At 39.8% G+C, this 21,696-nt stretch overlaps 1 protein-coding gene across 2 annotated transcripts in view; it reads right to left on the reverse strand.

Annotated features, from left to right (window-relative positions):
- Nucleotides 1-21,696, reverse strand: part of RCAN1 (regulator of calcineurin 1) — a 42,317-nt gene that overhangs the window by 4,374 nt on the left and 16,247 nt on the right. The window contains exons 1-3 of one of the 2 annotated variants that reach the window (XM_080562482.1): nucleotides 4,793-5,070; nucleotides 2,459-2,632; nucleotides 1,341-1,500 (exon numbers count right to left, since the gene is read on the reverse strand). In XM_080562482.1, the coding sequence (XP_080418608.1) occupies nucleotides 1,341-1,500; nucleotides 2,459-2,632; nucleotides 4,793-4,879 (421 nt within the window). In that variant the 5' untranslated portion in view covers nucleotides 4,880-5,070. Of the gene's footprint in view, nucleotides 1-1,340; nucleotides 1,501-2,458; nucleotides 2,633-4,792; nucleotides 5,071-21,696 lie in introns of those variants that run through there. The other variant, XM_080562481.1, reaches the window with a different exon arrangement.

Genomic DNA, 21,696 nt, shown 5'->3' on the forward strand with positions numbered 1-21,696 from the left:
TTTTTATCCTAGCATAAGCATAGATATTTATCCCTCCACAGACTGCAAGGTATGAATTTTCACAGGTAAGAGTAATTCACTAGTGGTCTGAGACACATAATTTTCGTTAGGAACTGGGGGTTTCACCAGCATACAGTTGGCCATAAGCTGCTACATAGACAACCATAACACACTACTGCATAATTGATGCATGAGGAGGTAGAAGTTCTCCTCTATCCTCCTTTCCACCCCCTTCCTATTGATGTAATAAAAGTTCCCTAGCTGGTAGGCAAACAGATATATAAAGATATTACGGTAAAATAAATCAGACTATAGTTTATGTCCTCTTTGATGCTGCTACTAAATATATTCATTTGTTCTCTCTCCTAAACCTAATAGGACAGTTGCAAACAGGTTAAATCAGAGTTGCAAACTGTAAATTGTGGAAAATTAAATTTGCATTAACTCTCATTAAGTTGTTTTAACTGAGATATAAAATGACATCAAGGAATGTGGTCATATCAATCCCTGAAGCATGCTTAAAATACAAGTTAGTTCAGTTTAATGGAACTTTGTATCAACGTAATATTTGGTTTAAAACACAGATACAAGGTAGAACTGTTTCTCCTATCTGTGGTGCTGTGTATTTTTAATAAACAGATGCATCAACAGCCTACACAGATGAAATGACAAGCAGCTGACAAGGCAGCACTAGAAATGAATGGTAATAAAACAGTAAGCGTGCATTCTTGTTATCTCCTCTAATTTAAACAGAGAGGGATGGAAAGGCACATTCTTCCTTCCCAGGCTGAAGCAACCTCAAAGCTGCCAAAAACTGAGTAAACTGCAGAAGATGAAAATACCAAGGAGTTGGGAGTGGCAGAAACTTCTTCCTCTTAATTCCAAAAGAAAATTAGTGCCTCAAACCAGCTTGACACTGAGATAGTAGTATGTGTAGGTGGAAAACTATCTCAGAATGCAGGAAGGTAATTCTAGTTCAGAGCTACATAACTGTTAACTGTTTTAATGTCCTCATCTGAAACAGGACTTTCCTGTCTCTGCAGAAGGCTACTCAACTTCCTCTATTTTTAGGAAACTACTTCTTGAAAATTCTGGCGAAAAAGCTAACATGTTATTGAAGCAATATTCACGCTCTCTATAAATCACAAAACATCATATTGTTGAGGCGTGGGCCCTTCAAATGATCCTGTGGAGTTACTGCGTGTATAAGAAACCACAGCTTACTTCTTCTGATACTATACATTTAATTGGTGAACAGTAATTCATTTGAAAAATTATAGAAGTTCAGCTGAAAAGGTGTTTTACTTGAGCAAAACTTGAGTGTTTCTAAGGCTGTTTACCTGGTCCTAACTTGGAGATAGCATATAAAAGGTCATAGTTAATCACTGGAGTAGCATCTTCTACTTGCTTCCAACCAACAGGTGGAGAAGCAGGAGGTGAAATCAAAAACTGTTTGTCTGGATTCGGTGGTGCCAAATGCGAGCTCCCAATGTGCAAAGTCTGAAAAAAGCATAAAAAAATAAAGTTATTTCACTATTATTGATGAATTCATCATTAATGAGGAATTTTAACGTTGGCCAGATGTTATGCTGTAACAGGCACTCAAGGTGGCAGCATGTAACAGTATTATTGAAGAGAGCTATATGAAAGACCCCGTATACAAAATACAGATGAGCCACCACATCCATTAACTCTGATGAAACATGCAATGAGGTGTGTACATCTACGTCTTCTCATTATGGAGTTTTACAGAAACTTCACCAGAAAGTATCTGTCCTTAAAACACTGAAGTAGGAGGAAGCTGGATATGGGCTTTAAGGCCTAATGACAAATGGTGTTGAAACTTATTACCACAAGTGAGAGTGGTGAGAATTCTAGAAGGTATATAAATAAACTGGCTCCTTCAGGACTGTCCCTATTGACATCTGAAACAGACACACATAGATTAATTTTCCCATTAAGTTTATGGAGGAAAATAAGCAGCAGCTACCAAAAAGCACCCAGATTACCAGAACCTGAGACAGTTTCACATCTTTAGCAGGAGAAGCTAGCTAGCTAGAGAGCTCCACTGACGGCAACCTTCAAGTACAAACATGTGCTAGAGTCCTGAGCACATACTGCTACACTTTGGATTCCCGCACATACTGTTTGAGCATTCTTTTCTTCTGTGTGTGTACTGCTGGCCAACACGCTTGGCTTTCCCCACCCCGTAAATTCTGTCTTTGACTATGCTGATCACTGTCATCTACTCTTTCCCCAAGGGAATCTAAGCAATACAAAAGGAGACATAAGTGCAAAATAGTCAAGAGCCTCCACATACTTGTAGCTTTGGAACAACCTGTGATTCTCTAACCAAAATGAAAAATTAAGCGTTCATTAGCATGACAGGAGACCTGTGGAAGCTTACCACTAGTAAGTTACGCTTTAGTACCTTGCAAGGATAATCACGGAGACCTACCTGAGCAAAATACAGTTTTATTTCCTTTCCAAGGAACTCTGTCTTGTGCAACTGGACTCTAGCATCTGCCGCAGATAAAGGGTTACTGAAATTTATTCGTACTCTTTTGAAGCTCTTAAAATACTGAAAGGTGATATCTCTGTCGTATGTTCTGAACAGCGATTCAAATTTGGCCTGAAAAGAAAGGACCAAAGAAAGTCAACACACAGCACTGTATATTTTCTCTAAAGAAATACAGAAATAAATTGCAGTTGTCAGGAGGGGGAGATCAACACTCTTGAGTACTGGTGTATTCATTATAGCTCAAGTATCTTTTTCTTCTTATTTATTTTGAAACTTTTCTAACCTATTACTTGTTTGTTCTTTTTTCCTCTATAGAAGCTTTTTACATCTTAATTAACAAAACAGTTAATTATCAATAAGAAGCATCTGATTAGATAACATAGTAGAAATATTAGTTAATGGTGTTGTTAAGATATTGAAAAGAAATGCTTGTTTTACAAAACTAATATCCAAAGGCCTTAAAAAAAGTCTGCCAAGCATGCCTTTGTCTGAGTAATTTTCAAGGAAACCAACACAACAGTTTTAATAGAGAAAAACGAAAAAAGTTTATTTGCAAGCTAAAAGCAATTTTCTTCAGTGACTCAGCATGCATAATAAAGTTCACGAACATCGCCTTTTTTAATAGCTGCTACTTTCACTTAGGAAAATGCATGGTAAGAAAATATATTACTGAGCACTGCTTTAATAGCCTCTTCTGTTTCTGGAACTGAATTCTAAGAAGGCTCCCACTCGCTCTTCTAGAAAGTCCTAAGCACTAACCATAGAGCTCCTGAAGGGCCTTTGACACACTTTCTGCTTTGACTGTGCGGTAAGTGTAGGAACTGGACCAAAGCCTCATCGCTTCATAGATCTGCAGCTGAGTTACTTTGCGGTACTGACTGTGTGAAAAGACTAAAGCACATTTACCAACAGCTGGTAATCTCCATGATACATTTAATGTTTGTGCTCCTAGGGCATCTATGCAAACCATATAGAATTTTTAAATTATTTTTTATTTTTAAATAAAGCATACTTCCACTCTTACTTGAGGACACCAGAGCAAAGGAGGAGAAAAAAGCGGGAAGCTGTGAAGTCAGCATGCTCTTGCAAAGTGTTTCACGCTCACATTAGGACACAGTAATCAGTTGCAAGCCTTATTTCAGAGATGGAGACAGATCAAGCATGCTGGTATTTCGGATACCTTATCTTCATAAAAGCTTACTGGAAGCTGAATATGAAGTCAAAATATAGAGATATATAGAACTGCATGCCTTTTTTTTAATGCTAATTTTGAACTAGTAGGGAAAGCAACAGAGATTATATAAGGCAGCAGTAATTACTTCAAAACTTTGTTTTCCTTTCTGAAGAGCTGTTTCACAAACTCGTCAGCTATATACGCAACCAGTATATTTCAAAGATATTTGAGAAGATATTTTAAAACCAATGCTGTCCTACTTCTTGCTGAGCCACATCTAAGCTTCAAAGTGAAATCTGAGACAAGAACAGGACCCTCTGCACAGAAAGCCTGTATTTGTTAACTTACTGTACTGGAAAGCAAGCTGGATGAAACCATGAAAACTAAGCCTGCATTTCTCAAGTCTTAGTCATGTGTCATATGGAAAGAAAAAAAGAAACCCATGCTGAATTGCATTTCAAAGTTCACATTCAACATTTAAACTCAGAGTGCCTGCAGGAGTTGTGCAATATCTGTAGTTTTTTAGCGTGCGCAAATTATATAGGTCATAAATATCATGGTAACAGTATGATAATGAACAAAATATTGTTTTTGTACTTCAGGTATCTTAGCAATCAACAACTGACTGTATCAGGACTGGGTTACTTACACGATACTAATTCTAATCAGGGAAATACAAATACGAGAGAACTTATAGTTCTAACACTGTTATTAACAACTATAGTGCCAACCAAAAAAAACACCAGAAAAAGTATATGCTATAAGTTACAAGAATCTTACAACCAAAATTATAATCTCAACATTGCTGAAAACACATATGAAAGTGAAGAATACATTACACAGACAAGAAACGTCTAAGGTAAACTTCTGATCTTTTTCCAGAAACACATAGCTTAAGATCTAATAATTTCCACACTGAGATTCATTCGTATCAGAGCGTACCGTTGCAGACTCGCAAGACCCAAGACCCTCACATTTAACTGACTTTTTCTTGTAAGTCAACAAGCTATCGAGGTAAGCTGAACAGTTTTGTACAGCACCTCTAGACTTTTAACATTCCAGCAGTCCATATAAATAAAGCAAAAGATAAAGCATACCCTTGTTTCTGCTTGATTGAAGACATCACTATCTGCCACACAGGCAATCAGAGAACTAAAACTGTAGTTAAAATTTCTAAAATGCATTTTGTGCTTCGCTAAAGCGATACTTGCCGTCCAGCAGAAACCAATTACTTTTAAGGAAGCCGCTGGCTCTGCAGGCAGCGTTTATAAGGGAAACAAGTCCGGCCCCTCAGAGAAAAAAAAAAAAAAGAAAAAAGGAAAGGTTTCAGAGCATCCTGTATGTGACAGCGAATTCCTGAACAAAGTCCTGCATGCTTTGAGGCAGTCAGGAACAAAATGTAAGCTTCTACTGGAAAGAGGTGACGTCAGCACATTAGTCAGCTTCCCTATGCTAATTACCAGCGCTCGGGAGGATGGAAAAAGCAGCTGAGGTTTGCACAGCAGCTGCTTTATCAAGCCTCTTGCAGCATAGTTTCCACTGGTAGTAATTCCATTCAGCACTCAGACAACATGCTCTTCACTGGAATGGGACAACCCATCTTAAGATGGAAAATGTTACTGCTAAAGGACCAAAGTCTAGAGTAATAGGCTGTAATTAGCCAGGAGGAAAATTTCAAGACTTTGGAACGGAAAACAAATCCCTCAGGTCAATAGCTTTCAGTAATTTTTTGGAAAAAATACACAGGCTGAAATTTAGAGATTAGGAGGCATTGATCTATGAAAATACTTTTTCCCCATTACAGCGAGAATTCATTTTGAAGCTTTCTCCAATGCAACTAGATGGATTTAATTTCCATTCCCACTTTATTAAGAACCCAGTATGAGCCCCATAAGCAAACTTCTTTATTTATTTAAATAAACACAGCTTCATCAGAAATCGACTGGCAGGGTTTTAAGAGAGAACCTGAACTACCAATAGCAGTGATGAGCTATGAAACCTACATTTTTGAACGTGTACTGGTTCATGGATTTGTATCCTGGTTTCGGAACATTTCCCAAGAAGTATCAAGAACAATTCCCAAAAAGAAATCATTACCATTTTAAAGTAATTCATTATATTTAAGCTGAAGCTTAATGATTTTCCAGTCTACTTGGAAACTTCCCACACAGCTTTAGATCAAAATTCATAATGAAGTCAAATTTCTAAGTGCATTTAGTTCATTTGACTATAAAACGAGGCTATCACAGAATCATCAATTTTTATGAAACTCTCACAAACAATAAACAGTCATTAATTTAAACCCTTATTTCATAAATATTTAATCCTGCGTAACTATTCACATAAATAGCCTTCTTGATTTCCATAGGCTCTACTTGCTAGCTAGAAGTTAAGGATGCTTACTGTGCCACAGGCCAAAATCCTCATTTAGTAGTCAAACTCTCTGCTGCTGCAAAGTTACCTTGGCATATAAATTACCTTAGTGTGAAAGACCACTCAAGATCTACTTCCTAGTACCTCTGCTTAGAAGCCCCTACTTTAAAATAAGCTCAGCTCCAGTAAAAGAGCTGGTTGGAAGGACAATGTAACAACTGGCCTAGATGCTGTCGGTGAGATTAAACTCAAACCCTAGAAGGAAGTAAGAGATAACAAGGCTCCGTCACTCCAGGAGCACCCAGCGTACATAGCAAGAGCCTGAAGGACAGAAAGGGTGGGAGAAACAACCAATGCTGCATCCCATCTTCTGGTGAGCATAGGGCAGGAAACTGCAGTATCAACCAAACACTTCTGAGGTTTCACTTGGCACATATACGGCAAGAACTGGTTTGAGTTCTCAGGATCACCGCCTGCACCCAGGAAGGCAGATACTCATAAAAGGCCATCCCGCTGAGTGGCAAACCACCTGAGCTAACACAGAAAATCATGCAGAGCATGTCTTGAATACTGCTCTTGCCCTGGAATTAGGTCATCAAGTGTCTTAAAGGCTTCGGAAGTGGAAGCGCCAAGCACAAGTCTGTGGACCAGTGGTCTGGATGCTCATCTGGAAAACATGGCCATGAATCATTTGGGCATACATGGAAACTGAAAACTGGCTTCCCACATCCTATGTGAATGCTACAGCTACTGATAAGAAAGTAAAGGTCCCCCCTATAACCTGCTGCTGAGTCAGAGTCATCTGGCGCACTCTGAGGCTACCTGGGTGACTTGTGGGTGACAGGTGGAAAGGATGTTGCTTCTATGAAGCCTCACAGGGCCGACACACGAGGAGGCTGTTCTCAAGCTGCTCAACAGAACGAAGCCTCTGGCAAATTCACTGCAGACCTTTATATAGCTGAGCATGGCAAAGCTTCCTTGCTGTCCAGTGGTTGTAAAGGTCTTCTAAAGCTGTATTTTGGACTCAGCTTAAAGTAGAGCAGGTAGATTCTAGGAACTTAAATCCCTTTGTAACTCAACTTACATTTGGGTCCAAATCCCACAAAGAATAAAAACGCTTGATTGCTACTATTCTCAAGGGCACTTACATCTTACCGAGGATAAGGTGCATGGAAAATGACTTTACAACTCTTCCTACAGCCATTTTTCAGATCTAACTTCATCATTTAAAACAGGACCATAGCCTGCTGGTATTACTGTGCTGGCTCTGAAGACACCGACCAGTTTTAAGAACATTTAACACCTCAGAAAACAAGTTTTTCACACTGTTCTCTGAATTCAAAATAAACATTGGCTCTTCCACTGATATGCAGTAGAATTTTACTTTATCAGTTTCAAATGCAAAGAAAAGAAACCAGTTGTAGTCTGCCCCATTTACGCATTGTTATTATTACTTTTTGGTAAGGTTGTGTCACCAGTCACTCAAAGATACAACTCAGGTTAAAAAAATGATAATGACTACATACGGAAGCCCCGTTCACAATACAGAATAAACAGAACCAGTAACCTGAAAAAGAACACTTTGAAGTAAAACCTAATACCCTTAATGCTATGCTTTGTTAGAACAGTGCAGTCTACAATGTTTCAATTATTGGATTAAATAAATTACCTTGAATGCTTAAAAACAAAACAAAAGGGTTCCTTCATTCAAAGAAAAAAATATGTATATTCTCACTCTCAGTACCCATTTCATTTAACTAAATAACACAACAGCACTAAGTTGAGACCCCTGAGATCTACTGTAGAAGCCAAAGTTACAAAAGCACCATTACAAAATTCTGACAGTGTTGCAATGTTTCCTCTGTGGTGATCAAGCCCTGTAATGTTTGCTAGTCACAATGAACTACCTGGAACAAGAACACTGCATGACAATCAGCACTGTGGATTCATCGGTCTGATAGTATCAGAGTAGGATTTTTTTTTTTTTTTTTTTTTTTTTTTTGCTCCTCTCTCATCTTCAGGGAGTTTGCTGCTTCTGTCTTCTCTTTGAGACTCCCTACTGACCACGACACAGAAAAGAGACCAAGGGTATGGGTAACAAACTTCATCGGTGCAATAGGATGCTGCTGTACTCAGCAATGAAAAACTAAATGGGTAAGATTCAGGCAAAGTGACAACACAGCTGGACTTGCTTCCTCACAGTTCACCATTGCATTGAAAGACACAGATTCTGGAGCTTCATTTTTAAAATTTGAGCTCTGCCTCTAAAAATTGCAGAGGAGTTGCTCACTAAATACTCCCTAACCTCAATAGCTCCTGACAGATGCTCCATTAGTAGCACGTCCCAGGCAAAGAAGTTTAACAGACCCTTCTTAAAAGTTGCTTTTCTGGGAGGAGGGAAAGGAGAAATAAGGATTCAAATGGGCATATGGAACAGTGTGAACACAAAATGATCAAGTGTCATTACTGACTATTATTTAATCTCTACTTGCAATAAGATAGGTAAGGCACAGAGGAGGAAATGAGACCACAGAAGCAGAAAAAAGGCAAGTCACAGAAAAGTGATTATGTTGCCAATATCTATCTACATCAAAGCTAACAAACCAAGAAGGAAAATTAAGATGAAACGAAGCATGTTGGCTATTCTGTAAGCGAATAAAAACAGCCACTGTACGAGCTATAAATCAGAATGTAGTCCATTCTTCTCTCTCATCACTGGCATACTTCTACAATTACCCTTGGCGGGTGCTCCTTTTGGAGTCCCTGCACTCCCACTATATATACTTGCTGATCTTCTGCTATCAAACATACAGTTTCTATTCCTGTCTTCACGTTAATTATCTTGCCTTCGCCCTTATTTAGGGCAGGGATAAACACCTTGAAGGTATCTAGAATGAATAATCTCGGTTACTGGTTTCATTATCCTAGTGGTTGGGAAAGGGGGGGGGGGGGGGGGGGCAGACAGTAAACTACAAACAACTTCCAGACCTACCCACGCATGTCTAGGTTTAGGAAGTTAAAATTCAGGTGTGTGTTAGTGCACACAGAGCAGACTGACCCTACTAGCCTACACTGTTTTGCCAATGCAGCAGCAGGACATCTAGATATCTGCGTGTGACAGATGCGAATGAGAGAACGTGAAAATGTATTAAGTGATCCTTTCTGGAACTTAACACTAATCTAAAGTTGACTTGAAAATTCATTCAGGTAAAACCAAAAAGTCTCGAAATGAGACCCATTGAAATAAGTAGCGAGCATATGCCCTTGACTGTGTTTTTCTCAACTACCTTTTAGGGTGCTCCGCAAACTAACAGAGCAGTCAGGAAACAGTAACATTCTCTATTGTTAGAAAACCTTCAGTTCCTGCCCTTGGGATTCAAGAGGTAGGTTGTTTTGCTGTAGAGGCTTTTCGTGTTGTGTTTTTTTATTTTTTTTTGGTTGGCTTGCTTGGAAGCTTACTTGATGAGCAAGAGAAGTCACAATGTCAACAGCCTCACCCAAAAAGCCAAGGGTGAGGGCAGTGAGTTAGGTCACTTGACTTAACATATCTGTACAGTAACCTAGTCTCATTTTACTACTCAAAATGAAAAAACCCAACCTCTCCCCTCTGAACACACACAAAAAAAAAATCTCCCCCCACATGAAGACTGAAAGGAAAAATGGACATGATTTCTTTTTGCAAGTCTGGCAGGATTTATTATCAAGTGAAAACAACTGGCAGATCAATCACATTTGTTTCTTTTTCTCCTCAAAATCCTTACATTAGGCTGGGCACTGGGAGACAGACAACCTTCATGTCCAATGCAGAAGAGTGAAATGGCTGCACACCTCATGCAGTCAGGCAGTAACACAGCCCTTGACAGAGCTGTACGAGCTTCTCCCATGCCAGGCAAATCCAGATCAGAAACACAAGTATAATGTACGAGAAAGGCAGGGAGCATATGGGAGAATTATCATACAGCTGAAAAGGTTAACGGACAGTTTCTTCTGCTTTTGTGGAGCTGTGCACTCATTGTTCTACTCATTCTTAAGATTATCAGAAAGATATTACAAGGAAGTATACACACTGTGTTAGTATGTTTAGCAGAGAAGTACTCCACAAGTAAAAAACAAGTCTTTGGTATTAGAGAATAAACTGTACAAGAACATCCGCAAATGTATTTACAGTAAAGAAATCACAGAGAGCAGAGCAATGCAAGTACGCAGACTGGTTTTCCAAATTATACAGAGCTACGTGCAGTGTATTAAGGTAACACCCACACAATGACAAAATGGAAAAAGGGGCATGAAGCATGGAGTTAAGACTGTCATCATCAACTCCTCTCATTAACTTTGTTTATAATGTGGAACAGCAGACACATGACCATTCGCTATTTCATATGCGAACAAGTATTTTAGTCACAATTTCCAGCCATAAAAGTAGAGACAAAAATTCATGCAGCTTTAAAATATAAGCATCTGATGCCATACAGGAGGGCAGACAAGGGAAAAGCCTATTTGTCTGTACAAGTTATGCCAAGCACCATATAGGAATGTCTTTAAAAAAAGATATTCAATGTCTATATAACTGAACTGTTGGACAATATTTTCAGATATAAAAAGCAATTTTTCAGAAATTAAGCTTAAAAACTTGTCTAAGAGCACCAGTTCAATGCAATCATCAGTATCATATTTGCTACGTCAGTACATACTTCTTGCAGATAGACAGGGCTAGACTCAATTGACAATAAAAACCAAAGGCCACATGCATGGGGTGTGGTATCTGGTATCGCCTCTGTTTTGGACTTAGCTGTTCCAAGGAAATCTCTTCTTCTTCCAAACAGCAAAACATAGAGGGACAAGCGACCATTTTTTAAAACGTTAAGAAAAGCTTATGTAAAAGTAAGCAGAAAAGCTATGAAGATTCAGCATCATTATGTGCAGTACACACCCTTAAAAAAAAAATCAAGACTGAAACAACTTTATATACCTAAAATTATAGAAGGACAAAAGCCAATCAAAATAAGTTTTCAGAGAACTCCACTATTTCTCCAAATTTATTCAGTATACATTCTCAAACTCATTCATTTTAATTCCATACCCTAGAAAGAACGTATCATGAAACATGAAGTCCTTTTGCAGTAATTGGGCAGGTGGGCTGAGAAGAAGGAAAAAGTTACTGTGAGGTCAATCATAAAGACTTCCTCCGTCATCCCCTGCCTCTGCCTTCCTCCCCTCCCCATCCCAAGAGAAAGTTTGGTTTCAAAAAAACACCTTCGTGAAGACAAGCTGCTGCTGAGAAGTAGATGAAAGTGCCTAGAAAGGACTGTTCTGCAATACTACAGGTCAATCCCTTACATGTTTGAAGATAGGGGGACACAAGAAAAAAAAATAGGCAACTGAAAGACCACAATGATAGTCTTTCTTTAACCAAGACAAATGTAAATACGATCATTCCCATGGCCAGAAGCAGACAGAGTGCTAATTTCTTTCTATTTCAGAAAGCAAGGGGAAAGAGATGGTGATGGGGACAATGCTACAATGTAACTCATGGAAGTGATGCACATGCCTCACTAGAAAAAGCTAACTATGGAAATGGAAGGAAATCCTTAAACTACTCTTCCCTTTTTCCTTAAACTTTTTGAAGGCTTCTATAAATATAGGTATCTATATTAATCCTTTCCTCAGAGTGGAGATTTAAAAAAAGGAAAAGGAAAATTCTCCAGAGATCATCTACATCTGTTATCAACTGAAAAAGAAGGGCTTTTAAAGCAATCTGTTTAAGTTCATTTTTGCATACTCTAGGAAAAGCAACTGTAAACAATTTACTGCAGAAATGTAGGAAGTTACTTGTAAAAAAATAAGCCCACCCACCTGCCCCCCCATTCCCCAATTTATCAAGTAATATCTCTAAGCACTGTAACTACGAAATAAAGGAAGCATGAGGTGTTCTTCCTACCAGTATAAATAGGAAAGTCATCATCAGTCTGTCCTTCTCAAGGTTATTTATTTGAATACTAGTGTGGGGAAAAAAGATACAGTAATTAATGGATAGGTGGATTTGCAGGATGTCTCCTGCTCTCTTGAATTATTTCAGACATGCTATACAAGTCAGCTACTAAAACAAAAACTGGCTTTTCAGTTCATTGTTTCTTGTGAGGGGGCACCTTCTGAAGATGAGCCCTGTTTTGTAAAGATGGAACAGCTGTAAAGTTATTTATAAGCCAGATTCAGTCGAGGGAGAGGTCCACGAGATAGGGCACATGCTTAATGTTGGATTCATGCATTCTTTAAACATGTCAAACATACTCTGACAGTAACCACAGCTGGAGTGGTGCACTCTGATGCTGCCTCTACATGTCGCCCACGCAATAGAGTGAGCTGAGGGGCATTAGAGGGTATCTTGGTGCTGGGCTTGTACACTAGTCTTCAAACCACTTGCCTTCTAGATACCAGAGACCAAATTTTGAGGAAATGAACCTTTAGTGCTAGCCTTTACATATATAAATTTTGATAATGATGTATAACGATGTAAGTAAAAACAGCAACCAGGACAAGAAGCGATGAGGAATGAAGTTCATGCATATAGATAATCAAGTTGTGACAGCTTATGAGAAAGAAAGGAGGTAAACAAAGACACTGGAACCAGGTTCTCCAAATGTCTCGTGGTAAAGCAGGGGGGAAATACCAGTAATGGATCCAACAGTAACACAGCTCGGTTCCACAACTCAGAATATTTTACTCAAACCCTATCAAACTGAAGCCAGGGTGGTCAAAGCTGTCCAACATCCAGGTGTCCAGGTAGCAAGTGCATACCCTCCTGGAGCTGGAAGAGGCATGCACAACATAAATGAAAACTGCCAACAGAACACCAAACCTCAATTTCATTTACGATTTTAAAAGCCCAACTCTGTTTGGGTAAGTAAACTTATAAATACATTAAGACATGATATATTTTATAAAATAGGAACTTTAAAAAGCAGAATCCTGAGATAATTGGGCAGAGTTATGATCCAGATTCAAATGTCAAAGGCAGTCTTAGTGTTTTGGTTTTTTTTTTTCAGCAATACATTCACCAGAATAAAATCTTGATCTCAAGCAATATGTAAAAGAACAGAATGTTGATAAACATTTGTCTGGCTCTCTGGTTTTAGGAAACACACTGACCACCACATAAGGATTACAAGGACAACAGCACTGCTGATGCAATATCCTACCATATCCACTGAAATTTTTCTAAACAGACCAAAGAACCCAAGATAATTTTTATCTCACATTGCACATTCTATGTAATGAAGAAGGTAATCATAAAAGGTCAATACTGAGGAGAAAAAGCAGAAGGAATGAATCCGTCAGCTTATCTTTTCTCCCTACTCAACATCTAAATCAAGAGTTACCATTATAAAGCATGAATCACTGCTTATTAAAGCTTCAGATAAACCAATTTAAGAAGCCTAACTACTTTTCTTTGAGCAACCAAGGATGAATCTAGTTTTCAAATCCGTTCTGGTACAGCCAGATAGCTTTTTCAGTGGTTTCTGAACCTACGAACAAGGATCTCTATGATGGCTATTTCTCCTCAACTAGTTGGACAGAGTTCCAAAGGTCTTTAATGCAAGAAAACTCTGAAGCCAGTTGTCATTTCTATTGATCATTTTGGAAGCTACTTGCATGCCACCAACCTCTGTTTTGGCATGACGTACACCACTACCCTTACTCCTCAATTTCAGAGTACGTTGCAAGATGACATATCTTACAACATATTAAGTGAAAATTTCACAAGTGACATCTGATGGTGGAAAACAAAACCCAGTCAGTCTTATCTGATGACACTCAAACTGAACTGGGTCTTTCAAGCTGCAATGAAACTTTCATTATCACATCTGGGAAATCAAATCAGTTCAACACGGCTGGTTAAACAGTGCTTTATCATCAGATCCACCTGCATTTTTTTATTGAAAATAAGTCGACAAATTCTGCAACCTGGAGATACTCCAAAACCAAGCACATACTCCAAGGCTAAGGAAAGTACAAAAGGCAGCTTGGGCCATGCTGCAAGCAGCATTCTGTTTACTCTCCCATTCCCCTACACAGCAAGCTGCTACCTCCACTCAACCTGTGAGCTTCTGGGAAGAGGGGTGTAGTGGGTTTACGTGGCAAAGTTTTGGTAGCAGGGGGCCAAAGAGGTGGCTTCTGTGAGAAGGATCTAGAAGCTGCCCCATGTTTGGTAAGGGCCCCACTGCTGACCAGAGCTGAGCCAATAAGTGATGTTGTTTGAGCCTCTGTGAGAACATATTTAAGACAGGGAAAAAAAAATGCTGCGTCACACAGCAGCTGGGAGAGTGAGAGGAGTGAGGAACAGCCTTGCAGGCGCCAAGGTCAGTGAAGAAGGAGGGGGAGAGGTGCTCCAGGCACCCGAGCAGAAGTCCCCTGCGGCCTGTGGAGAGGCCCCCGGTGGAGCAGGCTGTCCCCCTGCAGCCCATGGGTCCCACACGGAGCAGATCTCCACGCTGCAGCCCGTGGAGGAGCCCTCGGTGGAGCAGGTGGATGTGGCCTGGAGGAGGCTGCGGCCCATGGAGAGCCCCCGCAGGAGCAGGCCCCGGGCCGGAGCTGCAGCCCGTGGAGAGGAGCCCACGCAGGAGCCGGGGGTCTGGGGGGAGCTGCCGCCCGTGGGGGATCCAGGTTGGAGCAGTTTGCTCCTGGGGGATGGACCCCGTGGTACGGACCCATATCTGGAGCAGTTCTTGGAGAGCTGCTGCCTGTGGGCAGCCCACGCCGGATCAGTTCAGCAAGGACGGCATCCCGTGGGAGGGACCCCACAGCACAGGGGACGAGAGTGACCGAGAAGGAGCGGCGGAGAAGAAGCGCTATAGACTGATCATAACCCCATTCCCCCATTCCCCTGTGCTGCTCGGGGGGAGGAGGTGGAAGAGGGTGGATGAGGGGGGAAGGTGCTTTTGGTTTCTTTCCTTTGTTTCTCATGTCTCTAGCTTGTTAGTAATAGGCAATAAATCTCACTGTCTCCCTATGCTGAGTCTGTTTTGCCCGTCACAATAATTGCTGCGTGATCCCTCTGTCCTTATCTCAATCCTTGAGCCCTTTTCATCGTATTTTCTCCCCATTTCTCATTGAGGAGGGGGGAGGTGAGAGAGCGGTTGTGGTGGAGCTCGGCCGCCCACACGAGTAAAACCACCACAAGGGGTCATTCTGGAAAGAGAGGTCATGAAGATGTTTCCTCAATGCTATTCCTGTAGACTTCTGAGAATTTGGGTATAGCCTTACATCCAAAGATAATACACAGGTGTCATTATGCATACTCCCCCTCACAGATGGAGTACAGCTGATGCAAAATCTTCAAGAGCTATTATTATTCTTTGATGACATTTGCTGAAGTAGCCTACTGGCTTGCCTACAGTCTGATTACCTTTAGAGTGCTTTGGTTTGAATTAAAAAGTTGCACAGAGAAGTCTGGAACAATCAGTCTCTCCTCAAAAGGACTCCAAAACCTGCAACTTTTGTTTACTGTTCAATCCATAATTCTTGAAAGATACAGCTCTTTCTTCTCCCTTCATTTAAAAATTTTACTTTATAAAGATATGTGAATTGCAACCCAATCTGACTTCAGTGAATGCCTGTCAACTTTCTGCTTTCCTTGATTTTAATTCAATAACTTGTTACATGGCAGAAGAGAATTCCACAGAAGGTTGCCCGCATCTATTTCTATTGTTTCAAAAGGAGAATAAAGAAGAAATCCCACTCAAATGAGTTCTTAATAGAATTACAAGCATGCATTTGAATTCCGAAACTACAGATTGTACCCTGAAGCCGTATGTCCTTTCAGCAGAAAGCCATAATACCAATGCATCCAAAGTTTTGACCACAGAAGTGTGCATCACCTATAGACGTCAGCAAGGTTTCTATGAGGCCAAGTGCTGAATTCAGCCATTTGTCTGCACACAGAAGCTATCCACTCCACAGTTGCTCCACTGAAGGATAAAAATTCGTATAACCACTAATGTGTTTTTTTTTTTTTAAACGCAGATTCCAAAAGCATTGCCAAGAAGGAAAGTAGTGGTTTTAACTGGATAGACTCTTACAAGATTTTTTAAGAGGAGCTTAAAATATGTGAATTGTCATGCTTACATTCTGTAGCCTACATATGTTCAAATAGAATATATAGAGCTGTGCTGTATCACAGAAGGGCTATTTACGGATCAAGTGTGTGACAGTTTTCCAGCCAACCATCAGAAAAATAAATACCTACAGTGTGCTTATTCCTTCCTTGGAAAAATCCATGACTTACACTTCCATTTCCAATCATTAAACACTAAATTCCTGTTCACTGACGGGTAACATGAAAGCCGTAATTTGGAAATTCCACAACAGAGTACTTGAGTAACCAACTACACTCAGAAAACTTTAATGTAGCAACTATATTCCAAAATTTAAAAGCTTTTTGCAACCTATTTCTATTCCTGCAAGGAATTTACTCAATCCATTGTAAATGGATTGCAATTTTGCCCTCATTCAAGTATTCTGGAAGAAAAACATTTTTCATACAATATATTCACTGGTAGCTATTTTGCTATTCATATTAAAAACATCATTCTGCTTTGAAAAGTGACTTTGATGTGCTGAAAACTAATGTTTAAAAATCTGCAAAAACTGCAACGACTGAACAGAATAATGGACTTATAAAAAAGTATCTTAGGATCTTATACATAGCAAGTACTCTAGAAGAGATAAACAACTTCTGTTTAAGTTTGTTTCATTGAGAAAATATTTTTATGATTAAGAAACAAAATGAGAAATGAATAAGATCTGTGTTGCATTCTGTCAGTCCATATGGATGGATTATATAAACAAGCTATTCCAATGCTTTAACTCCTGTGCAGCACCACTGAAGTGGTCATGAATAAACCTGCTGAGGAGAGAACAGATCCTTCTACAGATAAATCTAAAAGAACTCCCCTACTTTGTTTGAGAAGTGATATTTATGGAATGAAGGTGTTAATCTGAACTGAGCAACCAGGACATGCAGTTATCGCCAGTTCACATAAGGCTACCAAAAAGCCTGATCAGCCTAGAATGCCATCCCACTCATCTGCACCTCAAAGCCAGCCAGCACTTGGTAGCTACACACCATCCAGCCTAGAGTAGCTGGTGTCTCTTTGGGAAACAGAAGAGCAGTGCAAGGAATATTTATGGCTGCTGTACACCTAGGAGGTATCGTAGAAAGTCCACAAAGCTTGTTCTCACCTGGAAAGCAGGAAATAGTCATTAGCAAACAGCATCATAAAGAGCAGTAATTTCTGAGGAGTACTCTACATTCACTAGGAGAATTGCTAAGGGCCTATAACCCTATATTCAGAGACCATTCAAAGATAGTCTCCTCAGGACATTACTTAATCCTTTAAAGAATGATCTTTCAAGGTTTAAAAAAAACCACACAATAAACAATGCATTTTTTTTTCCCCTCCAGAGTTCCTTCATGCAAGGACAAATCTACAGAAGAAAAATGTCCCTTAAACTGATAGGGAGAGTTTTCTCAAAGTCATCAGACAGTAGGTCAAATAAATAGACTCTCTCGAGCCTCCTAGTAAGTTTTAATCGAGTATGACACAAGGATGAAGGCTTAAAGGACAGCATTTGTGATTAAATAAAAATGTGTGTGAAAATACCAGGGACGGGAGAGAGCTGGAAGACCAAGGAAGAAGCATGCAAAACTTGGTTGTTAGCTATTCAGCTTGGCACAAGCCAACCAGGCAGCTCTTGTGAGCTTCCAGACAAGCTAGAACAAGTACCAGCGTATGCCATGGCACCCAAAGACGGGAGGATTCAGAACTTTGTGGAAGGTGACAGCCAAGAACACACATGCAGAGTAAGACAGACATTTGTTCTGCAATCTGTGTAACGTGCCTAGTGTACAGAGGAACTTGCAAGCTTTAGGACCTTCTTTAATCCATACACTATAAAAACGAAATAAAACCACTAAGTTTACCTTAGAAAAAAGAAGTCTTGTTTTCTGTTCAGTTGCCAGAGCTCAAAACAAAAATGAGCTGACTGCATATAAAGACTGAGATGCACAGTGAGTAACTGACGATCTGAAAAGTGCATTTAGCATAGCACGTGTGCTTTGCATTTTAAGAAAGAACGAAGGCCAAAAGGGACGGAAAGAATTGGGAGTGGCTATCTGGTCAAGCATACAAAAATTTAGGACAAAAAAGAATCCAAATGGATGGAGAAGTGCAGTGGTAGCTTCAAAATTGGTTCCCTATACAGAGACAGGGAGGAGATTGTTTTCAGTCTTTAGTGCAATGCTATCTTGTACTGCTAACAGTTACATCTATTTTCAGAGCCCTTTCTTATCATTAAATTTCTCCAGGTGTATTTTAACCGAAGAGTTAATACAATGGCTTTAACTTACTAAACAACAAGACACAGAACATATTCCACTAGACCAAACTGGTCTAACCAAGAATATATCCAGGCACAAGGTGCTGCTGACAAAACAAACAAACAATTCCCATGCAGCCCCCTAAAAAAGCTTGGATGCAATCACCTTTGGCAGAACCAGCTCTTGTCAAGCTGGAGGAAGCAGCAAGGAGTGAGACTTGTCAATCAGCCAACACTCACAGCTTCACACCTGTGCAAAGGTGTCAGTAACTCCAAGCAACTCCATTCCCAACACCAGCAGCTCCCAACAGGCTGGTGGATCAGCAAGCACAGTCACAAAAGCTGCTGTAGGATTTGCTCCAAGGAAGCTTGAAAGCTGTACTTCCTCACCACGTGCACTTTTTTCTGGCATTTCTGATGTACCCTTTTAGTGCTGTAATGCCGTAATCACTAACACTGTTCTGATCACGCTTGCCAGGGCAAAAACTGAGAATTCACACGCTTGATGCCTTTGCATAGGTGAAAGACTGTAGAAGTTGGCTGAAAGTTACAGTGATAACATTAAGAGAAATATTCACCACCATCCAGCAGAGGAACTTTTGGCCAACGGACTGAATATGAGGATGCTAATTTTAGCCAGTTCTTTGAACAGCACTAAGAACAGTAATCAACACCGAGGTGAGGGTACATTATCAAACTTGTTGAGTACTGATGTGCAAGACTTCATTTCCACAGTTGTTTCAACCATGCAGACTTTGACTTTGCTTAGCTGTTATCCTGAAAGCCTGAGAGCCAAAGGAGAGAAGATAAGTAACATGTTTGGAAGAGAGCAAAAGTGGGCCCCCCATCTTAAATTATGCCAATGGAGAAACACAGGTAAAGAGGAAAGTTCGAAGAAGAAAGAAGAGGAATTCTCTGAGCATTGTAAATATTTGAAGATTTCTCAGAAGTATCCACACCTTTCATCTGATATTAAGTTTAGTTCAAAATAAGCATTTTTAGAAATGCCGTAAGAAAGTCAAAGAGCAGCAACTGTAACTGCTTGCTATTCTAACTATAGCTTCTCTCATTTGTGCCCCATGATTTGTATAAAATCATGGAAAGTTGCACTATTTCCTGATAGCATAAGGCAAAGACTGGTCACTCAAATATTTGACTAATTCATTCCACTGGGTTTTCCATAAGTGATTCATGGCTGTACTCTACTTTCCTGGAAAACATTTCACAAAGTCTGTACAGTATGTAAAGTAGTATATTTTCATTGTCTAGCTTCTAACTGTGGATTTTGTGGATTTTCAAGACTCTTTAAAAGCAAACAGCATTTTTTAATGAGTTCATCCTACCAAATACACTTTTGTTAACTCAAGCACTCCTATGCCCAGGATGACTGCTATCATGAGAAAGGCGTATGCGCTTGTTTTTCTGACCAGTTACTCTAGACTTACACGCACTTCTACTTATACATGTAACCAGACTTAGTACATCCTTTAATAGCACATTTTATCCTCTCTCGCCTGTCCTGATCCTGACATCGCTATTTTATGCTGATTCTGTTCCCAGTTAAAGTTAATGCCGTAACACTGCCACTTTCCCAAATGAAAGGAGGATCAAGTCCTTATCTGTAAGCTCCTCTTAATAGGGATTTATCACTATTTAGATGTCACCACCAAAATTATAGGGAGGTGGGGGTGGAACACAAACCATCAATAAATAGGAATTTAACTGTTTAATACAAATGAAGGGAAGACTGAGAACAGGTTGAGAGTCGATTTCATGGCAACCTCAAAAGCCAGAGGCTGGTCGGTACCAGTGAAAATACAAACGGTGCCTGCAAAAAAAAAAAAGCCTCGAAGAAGAGCGGAGCTGTCAGCAGACCTAATGCCATCTCCATTAACCCAACAAGGGCTGCTGTGTTTAAATAGCTGGACACATTACTCTCTATCACGGTATGTGTGGGAGGGGAAAACCAAGGAGTCGAGTACGTACAAGCGAATCCCAAATCCATAGACACACATGAGAGGAATGGAAGTTTCCCCAATGATTTTTCTTACTTCCATATAGAAGTATGGTAATTACAGACACTTACTTCTATCAAGATTAAGGACAAAATGATGTTCCACATGAAGGTAAATTTGTGCGGGCCCTTAAGAGGAGCATCTCTGTAAAACATTCTCTACAAAACCCTCTGAGACCAGCCTAGAGAAACTGGGAAGGGGGATAGCAGTAGTTTGATTAAAATTATTTTAATGCAAATCTATATGCTTATTTTCTTCAAAAATGTTATAAAGAATTGTATATGTATTTCACTCAATTTTCTAAGTAACCTCATTTACAGGAACTCCAGTCACAGATGCCCTAGGAAACAGTTGTTTTTTGTTTTTGTTTTTTTTTAAAGGAAATTTAGGAAGAGCCTCCCTGAATACTCACATCTTCAATCACAAGTTTGTTCTTTTCTTGGAAGTCACAAGACTACAAATAATTTGTTTACATAGAGGGACTGAAAAATAATTACAAGTTCTCTGAAACTGCTTGCCAGACTGGTTCCTAAAATCCCTCCTGGTGTCAGTTCAACACATTACACACCAGTGGGGCTGACTTCAGTACCTGATCAAAGATCTGGTTCCTCTGGTCAAGCCTGAGTCTGGAGGGTACTTACTAAAACAAATGTGCCTTCAAAGTAGTTCCCAGGACCCTCACCTCCTCCCATGATCATTAAGAAATTTAAGGGACTGTAGTTCTGTTTAGTATGCAGATAAGCCCCGGGTACAGTGAAATGACATGTAACCTTGTTTCCCATTTAGATGTGGGTTGCTGTGTCTGTGCAACAGGTTGGTTCTTCTCACCAGCCATTCTTTGCTGTGCAACAGGACAATCGATTACCCAGTTTCTCCCTTCCCAGACAGTCTGACACAGCGTTGCTCACATTGCTTCTGGCTTGAGTTTGACTTACAAATTTCATTTTTATGGGAACTTTACACTACTTGCTTCAGGCAGGTTTCATTGCACTTTCCATTAAGCCCTTCTTTGAAATTACCAGAAGTGTTTAGGCTCTAAGCTTTATTCGTTTTATCGGTTTTAGAAACACGATACCACCCATCTAAATAAAAGCGCTATCAAAATAGGAATAATCTTATAGTGCTGGAAGCTTATTTCCCTCTGAAAGTTAAACAATATTGAAATTTCAGTGGGATATTGAACATGGAGGTAACTCCTCAGGTTTTCATACTGCTTTGAAATTTGTTGTTTACCTGCT

The sequence above is a fragment of the Anser brachyrhynchus genome, assembly GCF_964034855.1.
Source record: "Anser brachyrhynchus genome assembly, chromosome: 1".
NCBI classification, from domain to species: Eukaryota; Metazoa; Chordata; class Aves; order Anseriformes; family Anatidae; genus Anser; species Anser brachyrhynchus.